The 13,292-nt window shown below is 39.1% G+C and overlaps 2 protein-coding genes across 3 annotated transcripts in view; one reads left to right on the plus strand and one right to left on the minus strand.

Moving 5' to 3' along the window:
• Positions 1–2,138, minus strand: part of znf131 (zinc finger protein 131) — a 7,160-nt gene extending 5,022 nt beyond the window's left edge. Inside the window, exons 1-3 of one of the 2 annotated variants that reach the window (XM_014002664.1) lie at positions 2,013–2,138; positions 1,128–1,269; positions 417–518 (exon numbers count right to left, since the gene is read on the minus strand). In XM_014002664.1, the coding sequence (XP_013858118.1) occupies positions 417–518; positions 1,128–1,254 (229 nt within the window). In that variant the 5' untranslated portion in view covers positions 1,255–1,269; positions 2,013–2,138. Of the gene's footprint in view, positions 1–416; positions 519–1,127; positions 1,270–1,783; positions 1,882–2,012 lie in introns of those variants that run through there. The other variant, XM_014002665.1, reaches the window with a different exon arrangement.
• A 3,763-nt stretch (positions 2,139–5,901) lies between these two features.
• Positions 5,902–9,237, plus strand: selenop (selenoprotein P). The gene is made up of 5 exons (XM_014002668.1): positions 5,902–5,989; positions 6,549–6,779; positions 7,098–7,310; positions 7,395–7,512; positions 7,626–9,237. The coding sequence occupies exons 2-5, from the start codon at positions 6,577–6,579 to the stop codon at positions 7,995–7,997; spliced, it is 906 nt and encodes a 301-aa protein (XP_013858122.1). The 5' UTR covers positions 5,902–5,989; positions 6,549–6,576; the 3' UTR covers positions 7,998–9,237.
• The last annotated feature ends 4,055 nt before the right edge of the window (positions 9,238–13,292 follow it).

Genomic DNA, 13,292 nt, shown 5'->3' on the forward strand with positions numbered 1-13,292 from the left:
TTTTTATGACAGTAAGACGAAATGATAAATATACTTTATTACTAGCTGAAGTCATCATTTTTCAACTAGCTAAAGTCTAAGTTACAGGCTGACTTAGGTCTGGTTTAGATCATTACTTATAAATTGATTGTTGAATGAAATTAACATAATTATTAATTTAATGTAAAAACATGACCGTTAATTTGTGAAACAGATCCAGTTCAGCTGCTGTTTATCTATTAGTTTCTATGGAGGCTGTGAGCCGTTGCCCTGTTTGGTCTCAGTTTCTGCTCCTCCATGCTGTCACAGACGCTACCAGTGGACGGAATGGGCGGGGCTTAGTCTAGTGATCTATATTCAAGTCTATGACCCCAACAATAACATCCATTGACAGAATCTTTATTTTTTTTCAGAGGCTTGATTGAAAGAAAACGTACCTTCTATCTCCACGAGAGGTTCCTGAGTAAAATCCTGGAAGAATTTGTGGAAAAACTGGCTGCATGCTGCCAGCACCGCTTTATGGGCTCTGAACTGGTGTCCTGCATTAAAAAAAAATTATAAAAGTAACTAGGAAATTTTACATTCGGTAGTAATAGCTAGAGGATCTTTGTTTACCACTTGTATTTTGCAAAAGACTTTCTACATCAACACCTTTCTAAAATAATTGCCTTTATTTAGGTCCTTTTAAGTCATTTCAGCAAAATCAACTTTTATGCATAAATCATCTCCTCGTGTTCTTTACAACCTGCGTTAAAACCGTCTATGTTCTCAATGGATCAAATAATTTGATTCTACCCCTCAAGATAATGACCTGAAGCGGAGCTAAGTTTTTTCTGTTTCTACACTGAAAAACCTGAAAAATTACATAGGTGATTATTTTAGGAAGGTGTTGATAWGATACACATTTACAARACTGGCTATATTCTAGTTTCAATGTTAAAAAGTTAATAGAAAATGGTATAAAGTAGCAATAACTTAGTACTYATCAAGTCAATCACATCCTTTTTCACCAATTCTCTCAAATGACTTTGTGCACTCTACACTAACAAGTTGACAAGACAGAGTTTGCTCAATTTATTGTTCGAAGTGTTTAGTTGCATTAAAAAATTAATAAAGGCAATTATGGAAATGACATTTGCTGTACTTACCATCTACAATAAGAGTAATGTCTGTGAACTGGTCTAGCTGTCGTTGTTCATTAAGTTTTTCCATCATGACTTTGTAAAGCGATGGGTACTCATTGCTTCTATTCACCTCCACCTCTGACTCCATCATTCACCTGATCTGWTTCTGAAGGAACATGAAAACAAGTGCACGCATTTCAAATGGCTGAGTCAAATGGAAAAAGCTATCTTAAAGATTACATTTATGAATCATTAAAAATAAGCTTTATTGTGAAAAAACACAACAATGAGTATAACCTTTAGAGTGGCTAAACATCACACCTCACCCAGTTTGTGACACTTGTAAAGCAGTCAGTGTTTTTACATTAGCCTGTCATCACCTCTGACTATAAGGTACGTTTAGACTGCAATATGACATTTCAACAAAACGACACAAAGTCTAAATACAACAAACACACAAAGTATTTGCGCCTGTTTATTATATTATAAAATCATTAAACGGATTATAATTGTTTTGCTATTGCAGGTCTCAACACATGGCGCTTGTCAAGATAGCTTGACAGCTTCATTAGCAATTCCGTGTTTGCTAAAGTAGCAAAAACCGCCMGCACCAAAAAAATAAAAAATAACTTTTTTTTTTCACACACCCGACGAGACGGTGTAACTAACACTCAACCTACCCGGTAAGGGAAATGGGTGTAATTGTTTCCACATTGAAATACTGGGGGAATAAACATAGTAAAAGCCGACGCTACCGCTAGCGGGCCTTTTAGCACGTTCGCCATTTCGCGTTTGCCCATCAACATTACGTCATCAAACGGCGCATTAAAATACACATTTCCTAGACACATTACTTGATTATAGCTGCTGTACATCGAAGTATACGTTAAAAACTGCCGGTATACATACCTCAAGTTTCGTTACACTAATTCACAAAGTTGCTTAGAGGTAATATTTTCTACGACGTTGTTCTACCCTCGTTGCTCCAAAAAAAGGGGCGGTCGTTCAACCCAACCCTCAGGCCTCTATTTCCCAGAATTCCTTGCAAACTGCAGGACGCCGAGGAATGTTGCTTAGTAACAGAGGTAAAGGAAGGGCAAAATAATCACAGCCAATGATAATTTAAAGATTATTCAACTAATTCTTCATCACATGACAGTTTTTTTTCTTTCTTTCTCCCCTTTTTATATTCTGTGGCTCTTTTCTATGAATGGTGGAGGCATTTTCAGAGTTTGACATTGATGTTTACTTTTTCAGGGCAACAGGGGCAGTCCACAAGTCACTGAGTGGAGGTAGAGATGTATTCACAACAAGAGAGGTTTCTCATGTTATCAGCCAGCTCTGAATCAGAGTTGACTTTGTAGGTTGTTTATCTTTTGATCGCTGTCAGGCTGTGAGACGGCAACTTTAAACACTGCTTGTAAAATATGACAGAATTATTATAATTTAAAAAAGGATTTTRATCATGCAGGATATTGCCTGAGAAGAGTTTGGAAATCGGACACATTATACGGATATGTTACAGATACATTTGTTTGACATTATCTCAACAGTTTGACTTCCATATCAGTTTGCAACGCATGCTTACACAACACTAAGATCTAAGAATTACATGAAGGTCACCCAGGTACTAGATTACTTGACTTTGACCCTCTAAGACTAAAGGTTCTGATATGAGTGGAAAAAAGTTTCTTTATCAAGATGAGCTCTTTTCCCTTGTCATACTGTTAGTAGGAAAAAAGTCTGTTTTATACTGACCATCAAATGCCCTGAAATTATCAACATGTATAGACCTATAACAATTTCTATAATTCTAGTTTATGACTCTGCACAAATTATTGTTAAACTTAATCCGGTCAATTCAGAACTTATTTAAATTCACCGATATACAGGTGCTGGTCATAAAATTAGAATATCATGAAAAAGTAGATTTAGTTCAATAATTCCATTTAAAAAGTGAAACTTGTATATTATATTCATACATTACATACAAACTCATATATTTCAAATGTTTATTTCGTTTAATTTTGATGATTACAAATGACAACAAATGAAAATCTCAAATTCAGCWTATCAGAAAATTAGAATCTTGTGAAAAGRTTCAAAATGGATGGCACCTGGTACCACACTCTAATCAGCTAATTAACTCAAACCACCTGCAAAGGCCTTTAAATGGTCTTTCAGTCTAGTTCTATAGGCTACACAATCATGGGGAAGACTGCTGACTTGACAGTTGTCCAAAAGACGACCATCGACACCTTGCACAAGGAGGGCAAGACACAAAAGGTCATCGCTAAAGAGGCTGGCTGTTCACAGAGCTCTGTGTCCAAGCACATTAATAGAGAGGCGAAGGGAAGGAAAAGATGTGGTCGAAAAAAATGTACAAGCAAGAGAGATAACCGCACCCTGGAGAGGATTGTGAAACAAAACCCATTCAAAAATGTGGGGGAGATTCACAAAGAGTGGACTGCAGCTGGAGTGAGTGCTTCAAGAACCACCACACACAGACRTATGAAAGACATGGGTTTCTGCTGTCGCATTCCTTGTGTCAAGCCACTCTTGAACCACAGACAGCGTCAGAAGCGTCTTGCCTGGGCTACAGAGAAACAGGACTGGACTGCTGGTGAGTGGTCCAAAGTCATGTTCTCTGATGAAAGTAAATTTTGCATTTCCTTTGGAAATCAAGGTCCCAGAGTCTGGAGGAAAAGAAGAGAGGCACTTCATCCACGTTGCTTGAAGTCCAATGTAAAGTTTCCACAGTCAGTGATGGTTTGGGGTGCCATGTCACTGCTGGTGTTGGTCCATTGTGTTTTCTGAGGTCCAGGGTCAACGCAGCCACATACCAGGAAGTTTTAGAGCACTTCATGCTTCCTGCTGCTGACCAACTTTTTGGAGATGCAGATTTCATTTTCCAACAGGACTTGGCACCTGCACACAGTGCCAAAGCTACCAGTACCTGGTTGAAGGACCATGGTATCCTTGTTCTTAATTGGCCAGCAAACTCTCCTGACCTTAACCCCATAGAAAATCTATGGGGTATTGTGAAGAAGAAGATGCAATACACCAGACCCAACAATTCAGAAGAGCTAAAAGCCACTATTAGAGCAACCTGGGCTATCATAACACCTGAGCAGTGCCACAGACTGATCGACTCCATGCCACGCCGCATTGCTGCAGTAATACAGGCCAAATGAGCCCCAACTAAATACTGAGTGCTGTACATGCTCATACTTTTCATGTTCATACTTTTCAGTTGGCCAACATTTCTATAAATCCTTTGTTTTTATTGGTCTTCAGTAATATTCTAATTTTCTGATATGCTGAATTTGAGATTTTCATTTGTTGTCATTTGTAATCATCAAAATTAAATGAAATAAACATTTGAAATATATGAGTTTGTATGTAATGTATGAATATAATATACAAGTTTCACTTTTTAAATGGAATTACTGAAATAAATCTACTTTTTCATGATATTCTAATTTTATGACCAGCACCTGCATGTCAGTGCGGTGCACCCTGGAAGCAGTTTTACCCTGTAAATGAGTGTCAGTCTAGTTATTATATAATCAGAGTCACAAAACAAGTCACATATTAAGCAGTGCCAACAACTCCAGTCAAGTTGATACATGTTTATGCAAGTACAAGTGTGTGGACTATACTCTTTTGCCATACCTTTTATACAACAATCTCAATCTATTCTGTCTTTACAATGAGTTTTCATTATCAGTTACGTGACTCCTAAAATAGAGTGTGTTTTCCATAGTGTAGCACAAACACCTTTTTGTAGTTTGGAGCTTGAGAAGCAAAATAAAAAGAAACACTCCTTTTTCAATTTATAAGACTTTGTGCAAACAGAGAAACAGGAGTATTTTTAAGTGACTCCATAATGAAACATGTGGCACTAAATTAACCAACTTTGCAACTCTTCAAAACTATTTTTTGTCATCTTCTTGTCCTGTTTAAAACTATTAACTTACGCCATTCCTGATCCTCAAACAGTTCTGTTATCACCATCAGTTGGATGTTCTACGAAGAAAAAAAAGCGCTGATAGTACAATAGGGCTGTTCACAGCTGGTTTACATAATCTTATCTTTCAGTGTCACACAGATCACTGTTCCATGTCCATGTGTTGCAGTCACTGAACCCTAACACTGACCTACACAATGAGTCTTTATAAGGATTTAAATGTTTTTCTGTACTCCATTGTTTAACCGTTTTATTGCTTCTTGTCCCTCAGCATCATAAAGTAATCCTTCTTTAACTGTCAATAAATATAAAAGTAGAGAATCTTTTTTGGGGAGATTGCCTAAATTGCTTCTTCTGAAAAGCCTCTTCTTGCTGTGTGGACTTGTGAAAACATGCTGGACAGGATCCAGAGGTCCGCCCTCTGTACTTTTTTCCTTCTCCTCCTCCTCCTCCTGCAAGTAAGAAACTGGATCGCAGTTTTTATCTTTGTACTTTGACATCTATGTTATGTCTTGGACATTTTCAAAATGCAAAAAAAGACAAACTGAATTCACACTGAAAATGGCTTTTTCACTGTCTCTGAAGCTGACACATATTAAAAGTGAATGCAGAAGCATTTCACCCCCCTCATTAATTCTCTGGATTTTTTTAAAGATATGTCAGTTGCTACGAAAAAGAAAAAAACAGAAACATTTCCTGTTGTACTTGCAGATTTCATGCACTGTGTCTTTTCTAACTTGAGAAAAGTGTTGGCATCAGCATACAGCTGTGACTGAACTTTGTCCTCCATCCAGACAGCAAAACAACAGGCTGAGTATAAAAAGGGGAGCAGCTGAGGAAGAGACTAGTGTTTGTTTGAGGAGTTGCATTGAAGCAGAGCCTAATTTACAGAGAGAAGGGACGCTTTTAACAAAGGGTAAGTAGCAGAATTCCTTACTAAAACAGACATGGCAGCATTTATGATACATATTATTGATGGAATGTCAGTGGCTTTCCCAATGTTTTCCCATTTGTTTGGTAGAAAAGGGCTTTTTTATTTCGTTGCATGGATTGTATTTGTTTATTCACTCTTTTGAGTCATTGAAGGATTTTGGTTTTATTAAACCTTGCTTCTTGCTATGTTTAGTAAAGTATGAAAATCAAGACATTTGCATTAAACACTTAAACTTCAAATGTATGTTTCAGCTGAAAAAAGACTGCTGATCTATACATATATACAGTATGTATGTATGTATGTATGTATGTATGTATGAATGTATGTATGTATGTATGTATGTATGTATGTATGTATGTATGTATGTATGTATGTAACTATGTATGTATATACATGTCTAGGTTTTTAAATTTTCAAAAATGATTGAGCAATCCAGAAGATGTTGGAACAACGTGTTGTTTTTGACACTTTTTTCCTCATTTTTTTCACCTTCTGCTTTCTGTTCCCCTCTTTGCAACCCCACCCCCTTCCCTTCCTGCAGATTGGGGCAGCGGGGAGGCGCCACAGGAATGTGGGCGTGCCTGGGTCTGCTCCTCACTCTCTGCCTGCTCCACGGGGGCGGTGCAGAGAGTGAGGGGGGTGGGCCTCGATGTCAGCTGCCACCAGCCTGGTCTGTGGGGGAGGTGGAGCCGATGAAGGGGTCAATGGGCCAGGTGACCGTGGTGGCCCTTCTACAGGCCAGCTGACTGTTCTGCTTGGTGCAGGCCTCTAGGTAGGAGACGGTCTGCTGTTACCATGTTTTCCTGCACTTTTGGTTGTTTAAATGAAAAGAAAAGGGACATTTCAATGCTGAAACTGCACTTTGAAGGATCTTCAGTAAATCAGAGCTCTACATTTTTGTTTAGCAATAAGTGACAGTTGAGTTTTTAGACTTATTCTGCAAAACCTACCAGTTAAGGAGGTTCATTATCAAAGAAAATATCYTGAATGTACTGATTTGTCAACAACACATCAAACACTTGTAATAAATTTACTTTACTTTACTCTAAAACAAAATTTACCAGTCTTCTTGTGTATGTTTTCGGAGCAGAATGGATGGCCTGCGCCGAAAGATGGAAAGTCAGGGTCTGAAGGACGTGGTCTACATGGTCGTAAACGACCAGACGCAAGAAGCACAGCGACTCCACCCGTTGTTGGCACTAAAACTGTCAGAGAACATCGCCCTCTACAAACAGAGCGAGCAACAGCCTCACGTTTGGCAGACGCTGAATGGGAGAAAAGATGACTTTTTCATTTATGACAGGTTTGTCATGGTGTGGCAGACACATTTCGCATGGGGGAGATAAATAACTGCCACTCTGACCTTTTTATTGATCTGTTCCATCAGGTGCGGCCGTCTCACTCACCACATTTCACTTCCATATTCCATCATTGGACTTGGACATATTGAGCGTGCAATCAAAGACGCCTACTGCAATCGCATATGTGGAGAGTGCTCATTTGAGGTACAAACCAAGCAATATTAACTGATTTAACATGCATCACTCATCAGATCAAGTGTTGGTAACTTGAGCAATGAAAAATAAAACCTCCCATGGCTGTCATTGTTTTCTTACAGAATACTGAACCTGCAGAAGAGTGCACAAACGCAGCTGCGCAGCCTGTTGCAGATCCTATCCCACCTGACAACACTGAACAAATTCATGTTCAACATCAAGGTCAAAGTCATCATCATCGTGGCCATAGCCATCATGGTCGTGACCATTTGCACCATTCACATGACCATAATCATGGTCATCATCATGGAAACCAAGATGGCTTTGCCCACAGTTCTGATCATGTACAAAATCATCACCATGTCAGAGACCATGGTCAACACGATGCCGGGTTGTCTCAAAATCAGCATCAGTTCGAGGCAGATCCCATGCAGCAAGCAGTGCTCACACAGCAGATGCTTCAGGAGGTCGACGGAGCACACCTTAGACCTTGAGGGTCAGAGGGCGTTAGGTGAAAGTCAAAGTTCAGCTGACAGTGGGTCGCCGGCTCCGAGAACGAAGCCGCTCCTAAGGCCAGCTGATGCTGACACTGACGCAGGCTGTTTGGCGACACAGACAGTGAGCAGCCGCTCGGTCTCTGACACTGTGATGAGGCGTTGCCCGCCTCCTGACAGTGACACGACCTGAGCGAGGCAGTCAGTAATGTTAGGGAGACCTGACAGTGACGCCCGCCTCCTGCTGCTTGACAGCAGCCTCAGTCATCCCAGTGAGTCTGACCCCCTGGTGTTGGGAGCTGAGCATGAGAGCCGCTGTAAGCTGGAACTGATGTCAGCTATCAACCCCGGGGCAAGAGCTCCTTTTACCAACAAGTATTACCCTGAGAAGGAGGTTGGGCAGTCTTTACAGAAGGCTTGCTAGACAAGTTGGGGGAGTCAAACAGAAACAAATAAACAAATGCTACTTTATCATTCAGAAATTGGATTTTCTTTTCTCCTGTTTTGACAAGTCTGTCTGTGGTTGCTTTCTTCCTTCTCARGTGTACACATGCTTGTCGTGTTCACAAACGGCCTCCCTCATTTTGCTCTCGCCATCCTTTATGAAACCAGACGCAGAAACTACGCTCTAGTGGCGTCTGTCCGATGTCAGGCTGGAGAGAGAGAAGAAGGTTGTTCAAGAACATGACAATCAGTAAGACATAAAAAAAGAAAGGAATATGTTTTGCAAAGAGTAAGAAAAGATTAATGCAACAACACTTTTTTTGTTAGGAAACTCTAAAAAGCACAAAATGAATACTAGATAAACAAACCTGATACTTTATATAATAGATTTATGTTTTGGACAGTCTTGAAAACGTACATTGTCAGAACTATTATGATTGTCTTTTTTTTTGTTTTGAATTTACTAATGAACTTCAGAAGCTTTAGCATACCTCAAGTTTATTTCCTTACTAATGTAAACAGAATTTTAGATTGAAATKACTCAATTTAATAGAACCTTTTCCATACTGTAGACATCACATGGTATACATAAAGGCTTGTTTAAAAATCTTTCAAGGTTTGAATGTTTTGGGGGGGAAATGGATGAGAGTAAAGAAAGGAATGTTTGCTTTCTGTACTTTATGATGGTTTCTTTGGGAAAATAAAAGTCACCCAGAGAACCTGATGTTAACACAGAAAACAAGTCTGGTTGTTTGACTTGGAAAATTCAATAAACTTGATTTAATCACTTTTTTTATTTGTGTGTCATGTTTTTCTTAAAATAAACAAAACAGTCTGTAAATTATCAATTTCTGTTAGAAAAACTTAGGTTTGTAATTGATTATTTAAAGAAAATAGATTGGGTAGGGTTTTAAAGGTCACATGATTCACCAATGTGGAAAAAATAAGTCCAATTACCAATGCAGTAATTTGTTTTTGTGCATTTGTTTCCCTTTTATTTGAATATCTGTAAATGCTTTGCCTTTAGTGGATCAGCAGATGGCAATGTAGTCTACTCAACGAACCTTTATCCATCCTCTTGTTTACTGACTTCTGCTGTTGCCACATGTTGTGAAATACACACACTTTAAACAGAGTGTCCTGTTCTGCCAGGAACACAACAAAATGGATTTCATTCTGATACTTTTAAGCGTTGTGTTTTTTTTTTCTTTCAAAATGTCCTGTTACATCCATTAACATGTCATATTTAAAATCCATTAGGTTACGCCACAAAACGATATAAACATTTGGAGCAATAAGGGCACAGTTCTGATGTTTTAAATCAAGGTTTTGTGGAAAATTTTTAAACAACCGATCTCTTACATTTTATAGATAGCTCTTTGACCAACTTCAGTTTGAGTAAAAAGAGTTTATTTGAACCAGATTGATGAGCTAACAGCTAGCCAGATTAAAGTGGAAAACAGTGGCCGTCTTCATATAACTTCAGGATCAAATAATTTGCCCACATTTTCCTTGTAYGCAGGCTGCAGTTGAAGTGCAACAGCTAGCTCCTTCATTTGCAAACATAATTCTAACCCTGTGGCGTGAAACTGACAGCAGTGTAGTGGTTTGTAAAAAATATAAACATTTGCTTGAATCGTTATTAAATCTTTGAGACTGGCATTTATTTAAGATGGTTCTAATCCTCTTTGGTCGTGGCTCCAGTCACCCAGCATCCCTCTTGTTAGAATTAAACTCTAAACTGAACTCATTCAAAAAACTATCTTCAGCAGGTAAGATGTTGATTGTTAATAAGCTTTTTCTACATAATCACACAGGAAAATAGTAATAGCTTGATCATATTAGTCAGTTGTACAAGTATATTGTATATATTTTTATTTTTAACTTACTTATGAGTGATTTGAGTATGCGAACAACAAAATTACAAATTCACTTTAACAGTCCTATTTATAACAGCTTAAAGGGATCCCCGATTAGTTGTAACATTAGACTTGATATGATAAACATATACTTTAACTGTAAAATAAAGACTGTAAAAATACTGTAGGATGTTCAGTTTTTATAATTTTAAACTAAAAGTTTTAAACTATTTTACACGGACAGGGCCATTTTATTCACACGCAAAGCATTCTGGGTAAATGATGATATCAACTAGGTCATCTTGCTAGCATGAGGCTGCTAGCAAGCTATATCCACCCTGAAGGTTAATCTTGGACAATATCTGATGATCGACTCTTTTAAATGAAACCAGAGAGCGTTGACAGAGAGGAGAAGGTAGAAATGACTCAGCCTGTAACTGAAAATATGGATGGAGGAYCTCAGTTTAGCTTATTTGTTGCGCTAGCGCCAAGCTAATACATGTAAGGCAATATAGAGTGAGGGCTAGCGCGAAGGCTAATGGTGCGTTCACACCGAACGCGATTTCAGCTTCAAAATCGCAGCCAACGCTGAAGTTTGAAGCTTGTGCACTTTGAGGTCAGACGCAGGTTAGCTCTTGAAGCGCTGCACTGCAAGAGCCTCCCCGCCCCTCCCTACTCTGTCGGGCTCTGTTTAATGTCGGATGAGGAAGTGGCTTTGCTTTATTTACAGAGAGCAAGAGCATGTCACGTTCATCAGATAATTAATTCATAATTAATTCACCAGATAATTCAGAGAAGAGACTCACAGCTCGCTTTCAGGACTATTTTTCCAGTCTGATGAGTCGCTGTCATGCATTGCTGTGGATCAGGACACCGACTGCAGGCACTGGATTTCAGCTAAAGTGCTCCGCTCCATCTGTTTCAGGTTAGTGGACATCTTTCAGTAAACTGTCCCATCAGGAAATATGTCGCTATGTCACGCAGTGGAGTCTCTCTGATTGGTTGATGCGGCTCGTCGAGCTGCAAAAGTTCAGATTTTCTAACTTCAGCGATTTGCGCCTCAGCGCGTCGAACGCTCAGATCGTTCAAATCGTTCAAATCGCGCTGCTCTAATCGCGCTTGAGGCGCCGCAGCACTTCCCGACGCTACTTGAAGCGCGTCCACCATAGACTTTGTATGTAAACCTGCTGCTCCTGACGCTGAAATCGCGTTCGGTGTGAACGTACCATAACAGGCTAAGCTGAGGTTCTTCTTCCATGAAGCAGCTCTGTTGTCCTCCATCTATATTTTCAGTTACAGGCTGAGTCATGTCTACCTTCTCCTCTCTGTCAACGCTCTCTGGTTTCATTTAAAAGAGCCGGTCATCAGATATTGTCCAAGATTAAACTTCAGGATGGATATAGCTCGCTAGCAGCCTCACACCGAAGACCTAGTTGATGTCATCATTTACCCAGAATGCTTTGTGTGTAAATAAAATGGCTCCGTCTGTGTTAAAATATATTTAAAAACAATTACAAACTAAACAGCCTACAATATTTTTATAGTCTTTATTTTACAGTTAAAATAAATGTTTATCAAATAAAGTTTAATATTACAACTAATAGTGGATCCGTTTAAAAACTGTTGCCCGTGCATCACTAACGTACTGATGTCAGCCCTGCAGCTCTCCTCTGCTCAGTGTTATGCAGCTGAATTGCCTGTTGGACTGTGAGGCTGAAAAGGTCAACAAGCAACCGGAGGTAATAAATGATGCTGAGGTGGACAGCTTGTGTGGGCGTAATTGGGCTGAAGATCCAGTACAGGGGAACAGTGACTTATGGGTAATTACCTGCAATGTCCTGAGACAAAGAGCTGTGAGTGGCTGTCTCTCTGATTCAATCAGCCCCACACAGAGCAGCGCCAGTACACAGCCTCTGTCTTAATTGTCCAATATGCTTTCCCCTCAATGCACAACTGTTTCTGCAGCTGTTTTTTTTTTACTCTCTCCTGCGCCCCCTTCCCACTTTACCCCAGCATCAGCAGCAATCACATACTTGCGAATGAAATTCGCACACAAGTTCTTCTGTGTTGCTCACGAACAAGCGCGCATTCTCCACCCTCGATTTCTAACAAACATGCTTGCTGTTCCTATTTTCCTGTCTGTTACATACAATCCATACTATCTGCATTTGAGTTCGTTTTTTTTTTTTTTTCCCTCCTGGAGGCTCCTTGCTGAAGCCGAGTTAATCAGAGCTGACCTTTGTGCATGTTCAATCACACAGCTGGCTTCAAGAAGGGTTCAGCAGGGTTGCCTCTTAAATGGATTAAATCGGCAATCAATTGCAATAAAATCTTTATGATGGAATTTAAATGAATTTGCTTAACTCACATTTGCAATTTTAATACCAACATTTGATTATAGGAAAACTAAATAACAGATCAAATCTAGAGAAGGCAACTTTGACAAGAGTGTTTAGATAAGACAAAATCCTGAAAGGCATAAAACAAAACCAAGCAAGCAAAAGCTGTGAACAAGATGCCGTATCATTTATTGTGTAACTTGTGAGCTTTTTGATTACACTTACAACAGCAGAAAGGCTCAATGGCAAAGAGAACAATAAGGACTCATCAAGGAACAACACAGTTCTTGGCCTTACAGAAAGCAGCAGCAATTAGAATTATTAGAATTATGTGGTGGAAAAGTGTGTGAGGTGGGGAAAAAGAAAAATGGAAGGAAAAAATGGAGTCATATTAAGAACTGAAGCCAATACAGACATGCAATTTACTTGAGACTGAAATTCAGTCTTACGTATGTAATATTTTTTTATTTGAAAAGCCTGGATGTCACATGGCAGACGATAAAATGAAGCCAATGTGTCACTGAAATAAAAGCAAATTTCAATGTTCTTTGATTGACAAACAGTAAAAAATAAAATAAATTCCAACAAGAATACTTCCAGATTTCAGAGAACAACAAAGAGAGAGAGAGAGAGAGAGAGAGAGAGAGAGAGAG

Source organism: Austrofundulus limnaeus, unplaced genomic scaffold, assembly GCF_001266775.1.
Source record: "Austrofundulus limnaeus strain Quisiro unplaced genomic scaffold, Austrofundulus_limnaeus-1.0 Scaffold14, whole genome shotgun sequence".
NCBI classification, from domain to species: domain Eukaryota; kingdom Metazoa; phylum Chordata; class Actinopteri; order Cyprinodontiformes; family Rivulidae; genus Austrofundulus; species Austrofundulus limnaeus.